Here is a 13,568-nt window from a genome sequence, read left to right as displayed (position 1 = left end):
CAGTGCTCTTAACCTCTGAGCCATCTCTCCAGCCCCACATTTCTTTATTGTGTGTGTGTGTGTGCGTGCCACAGCACATGTGTGTAGGTCAAAAGATAAACCACAGGAGTTGATTCTCTCCCCCTATCATGTTCTGGGAACCAAACTCAGATCATCAGGCTTGGTGGCAGGCTGTGGAGTCATCCTACCAGCTCCCATATTATCCCTTAACAAAACTGACAAGTGTCAATTTAATGCTGGCAGTGACTTGGGGGATACTTCTACCACTCCCAAATTACATGTGTCTGTGGCATTCCAGTTCTTCCCCCCAAAAAAGGAAGCTTAATTTTTGAAAACCCTCCCCAAAGTAAGAAAAAAATTATTTTAAAAATATTAAGTTACCTCTCTCCTTTTTATCGCATCCTTCAGTAAAGTGACTACGTCATGACCCACACAGTCAGTGGCCTTGAAACCCTTTGTCCAGGTGATCAAGATTCCCTACAACAAGCAAGGCATCAGAAGAGCTTGGGTGAGTAACCCTTCTACAGTCAGGAGCATCTGATGCCCTCCCTCAGGGATTCTCTATCCATCTTCTCCATCTGCCCCCAATATGCCCACCCACCCCTGGCCCTTCCTGCACAGTGGCTGAGTGATGGCACAGGGTTCTGATTCTGGCACTGGCACAGGAGATCCTTAAAGACAGAAACTGTACTGAATGAAAAATATGAAATTTCAGGAGGAGGACATGACTACTCCGAAAATATGGAGTTGATTTTTATTGTAGATATAAGGGAGAAAGCAGAGGGTAGAGTCCAAGCTGAACATGGCCGGCAGACTAAACAGGATAAAAGCAGGACCATTAGACAAGAAAGGGGGAGGGAGAGCAAGAGAGGAGGCACCAACCAAAAGAGGAGCCTGATGTAGCCAAAATGGCTGAGTTGTAAGGGATCAGCCTGGGGGAAGGGAAAACCAGACCCTGGGAGGGAATTTTTAGGATAGGGGGTGGGGTGAGAAGTTCTGGGAGGAGCCATAGATATACTGAGTGAGACTTGTCTTGGGTTTGAGACCTAACAATAATCTTCACCCGTACCCCTTAGTTCCCAGTGGGTACTCAAGCCTCATCTGGGACCCCTTTCACCCCATAGCTTGAGCAAGCATTTATACAAAGGTCTGTTCTAGCACAACACTGTACCAGGGCCTGTTGGTATCGAGTTCCTTGCCATACAACCAGCCAAGAGGACGGAGGATGAGCTAGCAGGCAGAGCACTTGCCTAGCATGTGCAAAGCTCTGGGTTCCATCCCAGCACACATAAACCAGGTGTGGTGATACATGCCTGCGACACCGGCACCTAGGAGTGGCTAAGTGGCTATGTAGCCAAGTTGGAAGCCGGCTTGAGATAAAGGAGTTGGATAAAAAAAAAGAAGTGGGGTTGGGGAGGAAGGCAAGAAGGGAAAAGTTAGTGAGCTACTTAAGCGTGCAAAGTTCTCTAATGAAGGAGACAACCAAGGGCACGAGAAAACAAAAGGGCCCAAAGGTTCTCAGAAGACATGGCTCCTTCTTCTCTTTTGGTTTTTCAAGGCAGGGTTTCTCTGTGTAACAACTCTGGCTGTCCTGGAACTGGCTCTATAGACCAGGCTGACCTCAAACTCACAGAGCTCCACACCTGCCTCTGCTTCTCAAGTGCTGGGGGATAAAAGGCCTGTGCTGCCACCTCCTGGCAAGATGGCTCCTTTCAACAGTGATAGAAGAGTAGTCTTAGGGTGTTCTGGGGGTGACCCATGAGACATGTAAGACTGTCCCAGACATCTAAGGATAGCACTGAGGTCCGAGAAAACCCTAGCCACAAGAAGTCAGCACTGTCAGAAGTCTGCTGTCCACAGGAAGGAGACTCACACAATCCAGGCTCGTCTGATTGCAGGGAAATGAGAAGGTGAAGCCCAGAGGCATCCGGGGGCCTTTGATCCCCATGTAGTCCAGGAAGTCGGAGATGCAGGAGACAATGTGGTCAAACAGCTTTAAGAGATAAGAAATGGGTTACCCAGGCTCTCTTTGGTTTCTCACTTTCAACATGCAAACACACACACACACACACACACACACACACACACACACACACACACACACACACACACACACTTTCTCTAGGAACTCCAACCATTGGAATATCACGGGTAAGGCACAGCACAAAAAACCTCATGCTTTAAGCCCCCAGGGACACAGCTACACTGTCACAAGGCAGATACCGGTTATCTCGTGACCACCGCTGATGCCACCGGTCAGGTCAGGTGTGTGGTGTGCACGCACAGGTCTGCCTTACCTCTTCCCCGGTGCCCTGCATGATCTCTATAGGGATGGAGTAGATCTTGTTATGCATTTCCACTGTTCTCTTCTTCCCACTGCGGATCTTTACCAGCAGGACACGGAAATTGGTTCCTCCAAGATCCAAGGCCAAGAAGTCACCATTCTCTGTCACAAGGGAAAACATAGAGGAAGCCACAAATGGCTAAGTACATCTTGGTGGCTAGTACCCCCCCCAACCCCCCCCAATTGCCCCCATCCTGCATTTCAGGGGCTGTGATGAATGCTTCCTGAGATATACAGCAAGGGCTCAAAGGAGAGATAGACTTTGATTCTCAAACTGGGCTGGCATCAGAAGGGTGGCCCCAGGACTATTAGCCACAATAACCAAACCTCACCAGGGTTACTTAAAAGCCCAACAACAATATCTTGACTTTAATAACCCTCATATTTTAAAAAATGCATAATTTGTAACAATGTATGTAATCTAAAAATGGCCACAGCCCTCCTCCCCTCTTTGCAATGTGGGTTATGGTTCTTGCCACTAAAAACTGGATGAACCTATTTCTCTTCTTTTGGGGTTCTGGGGCCCAAGGAGTGTGGCTTATGAAAAGCTGAGCCAGTCCTAGCCTTGCTTCCAAACCCTGCTTCTACCCAGTGGTAGAGCGCAGTGACCCACTGGTGGGAAAGTCATGGCCAGCCACTCTGACTCTGGGTATCCAGAAAAGGCTGAGCTTAGCCTCTGCACTGACCCCCAGCAGAGACCAGCAGAGCCTGGCCTGGATGAGCAGAATTGCCAGAGGCCACTAGTGAATGGTAGTTGATTCATGCCACTAAAATTGAGAGTGGCTTATAGTAAAGCAATAAATAACCTATCTGTAAGATGAGTTTTCTACCCCAGTCATTATTCTGAGATCTACTCAAAAATCTCTTCAGTATTGCCATAGAACTAGCCTCAGTGAGGGACAGGAATCTTCTCCAACTTGCCAGGGGTGCAAAGCCCCAGGCCCGTCTGCCTCACACACACCCTGCTACTACTTAAAAGGATTTGAAGACTGTGAATTCTTCTGTTGGTCTGTCTCATGTAGCTCAGGCTGGCCTCAAATTCCAGAGCCTTGTGAGTGCTGAGATTATAGGTGTGCACTACTATGCCTGGATTCCCATTTTCCAATCTAAAGTGGTTTTACAAAGAGCACTAGCCTGGGAGGTCCCACCAGAAGAACTGAATTGCTGTAAGCTCCAACATACAATACACACACACACAAAGCGGAGGGGGGCTGGAGAGATGGCTCAAGGTTAAGAGCACTGACTGCTCTTCCAGAGGTCCTGAGTTCAATTCCCAGCAACCACATGGTGGCTCACAACCATCTATAATGAGATCTGGTGCCCTCTTCCTGCCTGCAGCAGACATGCAGGCAGAACATTGTATACAAAATAAATAAAATTTAAAAAAAAAAAAAAACAAAAACAAACAAAAAAAGAAGAATCCAGTCCTTGTCAAATTAGGCATAGCCAGTGCAAAAGCATCCTTGGGAGAGTCCAAAATGCCCAGTACCCAGCCCCCTCGTTCCTGGGACAGAGGTGTGGAAGCCCCAACAAGCCCTCACCAGACCCATCTGGGATGCCTCGGACATAGGAAGGCAGCATCTTGACGGTAGCATTGTTGTGTGTCTCCTTCTTCAGTCCCATTTCCATCTCAGTCCGCATCCTTTGCTTCACCTCCATCAGGGTCTGCTTGGAGAGGCGGAAGTTGGCCAGGGTTTCCTCTATCTGCCGGTGCTGCTCGGCCAGGCGGTAGGCCACTGCGGTTACCAAGGCAGCCCCCTTGCCACTGCCACTCTCTGAGAGGAGGAAACGCACATCGGAGTCAGGCACCAGGCGCCTCAGGGTCTTGTGGAAACGCCGGGAATACCTGAGGGAGAAGGTGGAAGCTACTTGTTGGGGATGTCTGGTAACTCTCCAGTCCGCATTTCATTCTCTACTGCTGCTCTTTCCTTATGCACCCACTATAGACATGCATAACACAAACACACAAAAGGGAGATTATCCAAAACAGCTTATAGCTACAATAACAACAAAAGGGAAGACCTATTATGAGTATTACCTACAAAAAATTCAAGGGTCCATAACCATCTTGTGTGAAGCAGAAGGACTAACACTAGCTCTAGACCAGCCTGGGCTACATAGTCAAGTCCAGGACAGCCTGGGCTATACCAAAAAACTTTGCTTAAAATTATCAAAAGGTGGGTAGCGGGGGCTGGGGGGGGCGCCTCAGGAAGCTTCTTTCCTTCACAGAGGCCAAAGGCAAATGCTTCCATCTGAGAGCAAGGAGAAGCCAGCACCCACTGCTGCAGTGGCAAGTGACCTTGAGCCAGTATTGACCTTGAACTCAATGGAGACCAATGCCTGAAGGCAGAGTGCTGAGAAATAAATGGGTTCAGTGAGGAGCTGACATAAGGAACTAGCCCTGAGGCAGGGCTCAATAACCCCTCTTGTTTTGTTTATATTTATTTTCACTTGGCTCTTCCCCTCCTCCCCAGAAGAAAAGCTTAGGCCCACGTGAGAGGAGAACTTGTGGTCCTGCTGTATGGAAGGTTGACTGCCAAAGGAATCAGGGGGCAGCGGCTCCAGGGAATGGACTAAGGATGACTCCCAGTACTTGGGAGGCAGAGGCAGGTAGGATCTCTGTGAGTTCGAGATCAGCATGGTCTACAGAGTGAGTGCCAAGACAGGCTCCAGAGCTACACAGAGAAACTCTGTCTTGGAGGGAAAAGAAACGACTTCTATTTGCTTTGAAACTTTTTAAATGTCTCAAGTTTCTAGTAACTCTGACATGAGAAGCACCTGTTGCAAGTTATCCTTTGCTTACATGCATGTGCTCCTAGACAGGCACATGTATGTAGGTATGCATGCGTCCGTGTGTGTGAACACATGTGTGGGGACGGGGACTAACATCAGGTGTCTTCCTTAATTGCTCTCCACATTTTGTTTGTTCATTTATTTGGTTTTTTGAGACAGGGTTTCTCTGTGTACAGCTCTGGCAGTCCTGGAACTTGCTCTGTAGACCAGGCTGGCCTCGAACTCAATTTGCCTCCAGGGTGCTGGGGTGCCGGGATTAAAGGCGTAGGCCACCACCGCCCAGCCTCTACCTTATTTTTAAAGACGTCTCTCATGAATGAGGGCTCGCCAACTGGTTAGACTGGCTGGACAGCAGGCACCAGGGATCCTCCTGGCTCCTCCCCTCCCCAGGGATTACATGGGCACAGAGCACACTGTTGCACCTGGCATGGGTTTGGGGGAAGTGAATGGGGTGTTAAACTTGTATAACATAGTTTGTTGTCTGAGTCATCACCTGAGGTCAAAGTTACTCTTTAAAATATAAAGGAGCAAACAGGAGCTTTGAACATGGCTGATGTACAACACAGAAACCCTCCAACTCTACCACAGTATGGAAGCCCCCAATTCCACCAGACTGTATACTAGAGACTAGCTATGGTAATAGATAGAGCTTGTGCTGTGTGTCTTTAACTGCCTACAGACATTTGCTTCGTTTGGTTTTTAGACAGGGTCTTACTGTTTATACCAGGCTGGCCTCAAACTTACAGGGATCTATCTGCCTGCCTCTGCCTCCAGAGTGCTGGGATTAAAGGAATGGGCCACCATGCTTAGTCCTAACAAAGTTTTAATGTGACATTATAAGTCCTTAGGCTTTCTTGTCAAAAAGTTAGCCAAGAATTCCACAGAAAAAGATGCACACAGTAGGGCAGACCTGTGGCCCCAGCTACTCAACAGAGACAAAAGGACTGCCTGAAGCCTACATTTAGGGACAGCTTGGCCCAACATAATGAGATTCCTCTTCTCAAGGAGCACAAAAAGAAGAGGATAAAGAATGGAATGGCTGCTGGGTGGTGGAAGCGCATGCTTTTAATCCCAAGATTTGGGAGGCAGAGATAGGTGGATCTCTGTGAGTGCGAGGACAGCCTGGTCTACAGAGTGAGTTCCAGGACAGCCAAAGCTACACAAAGAAACCCTGTTTCAAAAAACAAAAACAAATCTGGGCAGTGGTGGCACACACCTTTAATCCCAGGACTTGGGAGGCAGAGGCAGGTGGATCTCTGTGATTTCGAGGCCAGCTGGTCTACAAAGCTACACAGAGAAACTCAAAAAACAAACAAACAAAAAGAATGGTATGGTTTTCTTTTTAAATATTTTTCAAACATGAAAAATAACAAAATTGTGAACTTGGAAGAGAGCATCACCTGATTGGCCTAATACCCTTGCGCCTCGGCACCCCAGAACTACTTCAACCTAAAGCAGCATTTGTGCAAGCATCCCTGAGACTGAGAATCTGCAAGCGGGCAATGCAAATGCACACATGAGCTTAGGTCCTACACTCACACAAAAACCACGCTATAGGCAGAGGTTGCTAAAACCCAACAAAGACTTAGAATTTACTTTCAGCCATTTAAAAAGTCTCCGGCACGTTTCCAATGGCCAAGGAGACTCTTGACTCTCAGATGGGCCAGCACGGTCAAGCAGGCAGGAAGGCAGCTCAATAGGAAGGCTCACCCAGTCTGTAGAGATTTCTTACGACTATTCTATCTTGGGTTCTCAGATGCCAAGAGCAGGCATGTGCATGTTTAAAAGCCGCAGTGTCTGAGAGGCTTCTAAAACAAGAACATGTATGCCACCAGCCATGGCAACGCATACTTATAATAGCATTCTGGGGGCAGAGGCCAGAGGATCAGGAGTTCAAAGCCAGCCTCTGCTACATAGCAAGTGTAACAGCCTAGGCTACCCTGTCTCAAAAAAAAAAAAAATCAATAATAATAATATCATCATCAACAATAACAACAAAACAAATATATTGCCACCACTCCTACTGCCAAATTCCAATTGTTTTGTTTTGTTTTGGAGACAGGGTTTCTCCATGTAGCTTGGCCATCCTGGAACTTGCTTTGTAGTCCAGACTAGCATCAAACAGAGATCCACCTGCCTCTGCCTCCCTCCCGAGTGCTGGGACTAAAACACAGTCTGGCCCAAGGTCCAGTTCTAATGGGGATGAAGTCCCTCTGAGTAAAGGCAGCCGGGCTGCAGACACACTACACCTCACATTCCACCACATTTCTGGAGAAACCTCTACCTCACCTTGGGAAATAAGAAACCAAAGTGGACTGCAGAAGCAACATGGGATGATTCACTGAGGGTGAGGTGTCCCAAAGAGCAACGCTCAGCCTTGCTATCCAGAACCAGGCACTGTCTCATCTTCCCAAACCAGACCCTGGGTGCACATGTCTGCCCTCTGGAGAAGGGCCTTGGCCAACAAATACAACACATGGTGGACTCACTGTGGGTGGGTCTTGTAGAGAGAACCATCTACACCAACTGTGGTCCGAAGCCTGGCTGTGCCCTTGTTGTCACGAAGGCGGTTCAAGATGGCCCCGAGTGTGGCAGCCACTAGGTTGGCTGAGCGAAAGGAGACAATGGTGCATACATGCTGGACCGAAACACAGTCATCGTCAGATGGCTCCACTCCCAGGCGGGTTAAGATTTCCTTGGCATGTTGAATGCCTTCCTTATTCCTGTGAGGTGAGAGGCCAAACTTCATGAGTTCGGGACCATGCCAGGCTGTGGAGAGCAAGCACCTGAGTTGGGAGGCAAAGCTGGGGAAGGGAGAACCATGCAGCCTGGCATGGGAATAGCACTGCCTGGGGTGGGTGCTCCTGCATTAGAGATATCAGACTGGTGGAAATACTACCAGGCCAGGCATGTCATGCCGGGCCTTGGAGAGGGGAGACCGCACACATGGACTGTGAGCAAGTAGAGAGAAAGAGCTGTTTCTGCCGGGGAGTTAATGCTCACAGTGAAGGGGAACCTTCCCCCATGGAGGACCTGAGCTGCTCACACACATGTCCTGGTATTTTCTGTAAAATTCTAATTTCCGGAATGCATGGTTTCATTTCATTCAGTGGTACTGTATAGATTTGTTGTTATTGTACATAGTTAGTCTTAAAAATTGTCTCTCTCTCCCCTCCTTTCTCTCCCCCCCCCATCCCACACCTCTTTCTCATTGCAGTTATGGTTCTCAGTAACCAAAGACCCAATGGGAGAAGTGGGCCAAGGTGACTAAGGCAGGCACTTCTGCGGAGACATCACCAGTGACTCTGAAATTAAGTTACAGCACACACATGGAATCTCAGGACTGGGCAGAAGGAGAATGACCCCATGACAAACAACAAGACATGGCTTAGGCAGAACAAGTTCAGGAAAGCTCTCGCCCTCCTGGCAGCCATAGAGACAGCTATGCTTAAACTGTCAGAGCCAAAGCAAAGCTCCACAGGCATGATATAAATTTCCAGGACCAGTGAGGGCACAGTGCAGGTAGCTCATGTGGGGTTAGATGGCCTGGAGCAGCAAGCTGCTTCGTGTCTTTGCCAATGGTCTTCCGTGGCTCCATGAAGCCTCCTGAACCCGGTGGGCCCAGACGCTGCACACAGCACAGGCATACTTTAGACGTGATATTCCTGGACTGCACCGCACTGTGAGCCTCTCAGACTTCAGGCCTGTGCCTAGCAGACAAGACAGTGGACTCTTGAACATTATGGGATGCCAGAAGGCAGAGGGCAGGATGCTGCCTGAACTTCCTCCTTTTATATCTACCTATTAACCGGTGTTTCTCAAATTTGAATTTTAGGAAACATGGCTGTCCACAGGCATTGTCTGAGAACATGTAGAAGTAGGGAGGCGGTTTGGGCTCCAAGTAAGTTTTGGGGAATGTTGGGTTAATCACAGTGATCAGGTTTCTTTAGTATTCTAATTAATGAATACTATAAACTAGTATTTCCCCCAGAATCATCCAGTCATTGCTTCTAGGTTCCCTACAGCACAGTTTGGGAAAGGTATGCTATACCAAGAGGGAATTCCAAGAATCCAGGCCTAGGTTTGGTCAGTCTCTTGCTCAACACTGAAATCATCAGTTTCCTTGACCTAAATCTTACTCAGAGAGGAGGGGGTGGGAGTGGACATGGAGTGAGGGAGTGAGTGGTGTGTGTACCGTGTGTGTGTGTGTGTGTGTGTGTGTGTGTGTGTGTGTGTGTGTGTGTGTGGTGTGTGAGGGTGAGGAGGGCACTGTTTTTTGAAACTAGACAAGAAAATCATCCATAGAACACTGTTCTAAGTTATTTCTCTTTTTCTTTTTAAGATACATTTGTTTTTATGTCTGTGGTTGTTTTGGTGCACCATATGCATGCCTGGTGCCTGCAGAGGCCAGAAGTTGGTCTCCCGGAGACAGATAGATGATTGGGAGCTGCCATGTGGGTGCTGGGGACTGAACCTGCTCAGCCATCTCTCTAGCCCCCTGGGATGTTTCTTAAAGACAGCACCAGAAAGATGGTGTAGGGAAACCAGCTGGAGAGGTTGTGTAAGGGTGAGGTGAGATGGATCCAGACAACCTGGTCCTTGGAGAGAAGCTGCCCCCTGCACTTGGTCTCAAGAGTTAAGCAGGCCTCTGCCTTCCTCCCAAGCCCCCGGATGGTACCTACTTTTCAATGGCTGACACGTCACTAGTGTTGAACTTGCCCCTCGTGAGCAGCTCTGGAGTGATGCGCCCCTCAAACAAGAGGCCTTCCTTGGCCATCTTCACCAGGATCAGCCGGACCAGCTCCCCCATGTACATCCCGCTCACCATCTTCTCGAACCTGCAGGAGGGAAGAGATTCCAAAGGTGGCATCTTTAAGCTCCCTCTGCTCCAACGCTGGGGTCAGCAGCACTCAAGGAGGGTACAGCAGAAAAGCAGAGGGGGCCCACTGCATCTCTCATCTACCAGTCTCCGTGGCAGGCAAGGTCACTTGTGTGAACAACTGACTGTGTGAGGTACCTTTCACGGAGCTGTCATTCCCAGCTCTACCAGAGCACCTTCCAGGATGGACATAGCCAGGAAGTGCCCAGCTCAGAAGAGGAAAAAAACACCTTTTTTTGGAAGATGGGGAAAGCTGTTCTCCATGGGGAAAGAGGCTATTTGCACATTTGGTTTTTTGGATAAGATAATTTTTTTAAAAAATTATTAATAGCTGGAGCGGTGGCGGGGTGGGGGATGGTGCACACCTTTAATCCTAGCACTCTGGGAGGCAAAGGCAGGTGGATCTCTGTGAGTTCGAGGCCAGCCTGGTCTACAGACTGAGTTCCAGGACAGGCACCACCAAAGGTACCAGAGAAACCCAGTCTCGAAAAACAAAACAAAAATTATGTATTGTGTGTATGATGTCTGTGTGCCGGAGTATATGTGCCCACAAAGGGTAGTTTTGGCCTGTCTGGCATGGATCTTGGGACTTGAACTTGGGTCCTCTGTGAGAGCAGTCTACAGTCATAACTGCTGAACCATCTCCCTACCCCTGTGCATCTGTTGAGTGCAGTCTTGGTGCTTGATGACGATGAAGACGACATTGGTGAGAAAGATGACACTGATGAGGAAGATAGAGATGACCGGTGTCAGGGACCTGCTCTAAAGACCTCAGTTCACATTGCCTGGAAGCTTCCAACAACAGGGAGTCTGAGGGTCATTCTACCATGGAAAAGCTGAAAGCTCAAAGTTCATGGAAGAACAGCAATAGCAGATCTGGGTTTGGAACTCAGTCCCTTCAGCCCTGGAGCACTAAATCTTCACGTTATGGGTACAGATGCTGAGACTTGGAGCTGGTTTGCTTTTGTTTGTTCGTTTGTTTTGTTTTTGTTTTTTGGGTTTTTTTTTTTTGAGACAAATTCTCATAAAGCCAGGCTGGTCTGTAGCAAAGGATGACCTTGAATTCCCGATTCTCCGGTCTGCACTTCATGGAGGTATGGGATTTTGGGTGTGTACTATGAGGTCTGGTGTATACAGTACTGGGGTTCCGACCCAGGGCTGTGTACACGTTAGGCAAACGCTGTGCCAGCATTGCTATTATCTCTAGCCCCTCGTGTTATCCTTTGTCCACTAAGGATCAGGCTTTGCTGTTGGGGAATGCATACTCCTTCCCCACTGGCCTCACTCTAATATCCAGGGGTGAGTTTTAGGTAGTGAAGGCCAATCAGTTCATCCACTGCTCTGACCAAATTCAGGAATAAACCAATCCCACAATGAATGTGCTGTGAGGTGTGATTCAGTATCTGAAGCAGCCTCTCTGGTCCAAGCACCATAGGGGAGCCTGTGGATGGAAACTAACACATGCCAAGCCTGAGGGCTCCATATTTGAGTCAGATTCAGAACCAAGTATGACTGGTCAGGGACCGGAAGGAACCCCTAAGCCAAGCAGATCAGAGGCCTCCTTTTGAGGGTGGCTGACTGGCTAGCTGGCACCCCCAGAGCTGGCAGTGACACAGCAAAACAATCTGTTCCAGTCAGAGCCATCCAACAGCCAAAGATGCTGCCGGGCCCTCGAGCGCCCAGCTACAGCCTGTCAGCACAGCACATAGCCTCCTTCCAAACACAGTCTTCATTGTTCCCTGTTCCTGACAGGCCCAGGCAGGCCCACCCAGCTCCAGAGAATGGGTGCTCCCTGGCAGGAAAGTGCCCTCTGTGGCCTGGCTGTTCAGCTACTGCCCGGAGTTCCTGTGGGAAGGGCCCTGCGGAGCCTAGCTGGAATCCGAGCTGGAAGAAGGCAAGCAAAGCCTGACTGCCAGGCTCATATCAATTCTGTTGCCACTGTATCTGTCTAGGACTCCGTTTCCTCTACAGAAGACATGTGTTCATAGAGGTCATGACCATGAATTCTGGCGACTGAGTGCTTATGACCTTGCCTGTGTCTGGCACTTGCTAGGCTATTTATATGTTCATTTGTGATGGGGTCTCACACAGCCTAGGCGGTCCTTGAACATACCCTATATAGCACAGGATGACCTTGAACGTCTGACCCTCTTCTACGACCTCCTGATGATGGGATTATAGACATGTGGCCCCTGCACCCAGTTTATGGCATGCTAGGGGTGGAGCCCAGGGCCTCGGCCATGCCTGGCAAGCACTCTCCCGACTGAACTACACCCCTAGTCCCAGTCACAAGGTGATTAAACAGAAAGGATGCTATTTAATATTTTTAATTATTCTACGACTTCACATGTATGGGTGTTTTGCCTGCTTGAATATCTGTGTACCACGTGTGTGCTTGGTACCTGGGGAGGTCAGAAAAAGGTGTCAGATCTCCAGGAACTGGAGTTGTAGATGGTTAGGAGCTGCTATGTGGGTACTGGGAATTGAACTTGGGTCCTCTGGAAGAGCAGCCAGTGGTAACCACAGAGCCATCTCTCCAGCCATATATATATATTGTGTGTGTGTGTACACTCACATTTGTGTGTTCATGGGTACAGACAAGGAGATCAGAGAGCAACTTCCAGGCTGTGGTTCTCTCCTTCTACCTTTACGCGGGCTCCAGGGCTCCAACTCAAGTTCAAGGCTTACACACTAACCACATTTATCCACTAAGCCACCTTGCCTTTAAAGGTATGAACTCCTCTTCCGTGAACTCCAATCATGCAAATCTGAAGTAGAGGGCAGGTTGACAGTGCAAGCCTGTGACCTCAGCTACTCAGGAGGCTGAGCCTGGAGGATTGTAAGTTCAAGACCAACCTAGGCCACTTAGTAAGACTTTCTTTCGAAATAAAGAACAAACAGTTTGAAGACTGGAGATGTGGCTCAGTGGTAGAGTATTTGCCTAGCATGCCAGAGGTCCCAGGCTCCATACCCAGTGAGACAAGAGAAGAAAATCCAATGGTTGACAGCATTTGTGACTACCTGGCTTTATGGCTTTCCCATCTACCCAACCCCCCGCCCCCAGTCTCTTGCTAAGAGAGCTTCATACGTCATATATGTAGCTAGAAGAGAAAGTTGTCTACTCACAACTGCTTCCCAGGGTTGAGGGACCCCCGGTCTAACTCTCTGTCGAACTCAGTCCGGATATCTTCCAGGGACCCGTCGTCCCCAAAGGCTCCCCATTCCGTGTTAATGCACATCCTCCCTTCATCGCCTTCCACCAGGTCAATGTGACGCAGCTCCTCCATGTAGCAAGCATTGGTGCCAGTACCTGGGAGGGACGACGTCGGAAGCTGTGACCACACGTGGAAGGGGAGGGCATCCCATGGGTTGAACAAAGGATGGAACTCAGGGGGCGCCCTACCAATGATCAGGCCAACTTCACACTGTTGGTCATCATAGCCGCAGGTCATCATGGTCCCGACTGTGTCATTCACTACAGCTACAATGTTGGCGTCGTAGTCCTGGGGACCAATAATGAGAGAATGTCACCATCAGCTCCCACATGGGTGC

At 49.0% G+C, this 13,568-nt stretch overlaps 1 protein-coding gene across 1 annotated transcript in view; it reads right to left on the bottom strand.

The window, feature by feature from the left end:
- The window catches only part of Hk1 (hexokinase 1), a 63,783-nt gene that overhangs the window by 9,986 nt on the left and 40,229 nt on the right, over nucleotides 1–13,568 (bottom strand). Inside the window, exons 6-13 of the mRNA XM_027388256.2 lie at nucleotides 13,420–13,519; nucleotides 13,143–13,326; nucleotides 9,820–9,975; nucleotides 7,627–7,860; nucleotides 3,886–4,190; nucleotides 2,298–2,446; nucleotides 1,874–1,993; nucleotides 382–477 (exon numbers count right to left, since the gene is read on the bottom strand). Of these exons, the coding sequence (XP_027244057.1) occupies nucleotides 382–477; nucleotides 1,874–1,993; nucleotides 2,298–2,446; nucleotides 3,886–4,190; nucleotides 7,627–7,860; nucleotides 9,820–9,975; nucleotides 13,143–13,326; nucleotides 13,420–13,519 (1,344 nt within the window). The remainder of the gene's footprint in view (nucleotides 1–381; nucleotides 478–1,873; nucleotides 1,994–2,297; nucleotides 2,447–3,885; nucleotides 4,191–7,626; nucleotides 7,861–9,819; nucleotides 9,976–13,142; nucleotides 13,327–13,419; nucleotides 13,520–13,568) is intronic.

The sequence above is a fragment of the Cricetulus griseus genome (genome assembly GCF_003668045.3).
Source record: "Cricetulus griseus strain 17A/GY chromosome 1 unlocalized genomic scaffold, alternate assembly CriGri-PICRH-1.0 chr1_0, whole genome shotgun sequence".
Lineage (NCBI taxonomy): Eukaryota > Metazoa > Chordata > Mammalia > Rodentia > Cricetidae > Cricetulus > Cricetulus griseus.
Note: the sequence above shows the minus strand (reverse complement) of the source record. Positions and strands in the feature narration are given on the sequence as shown.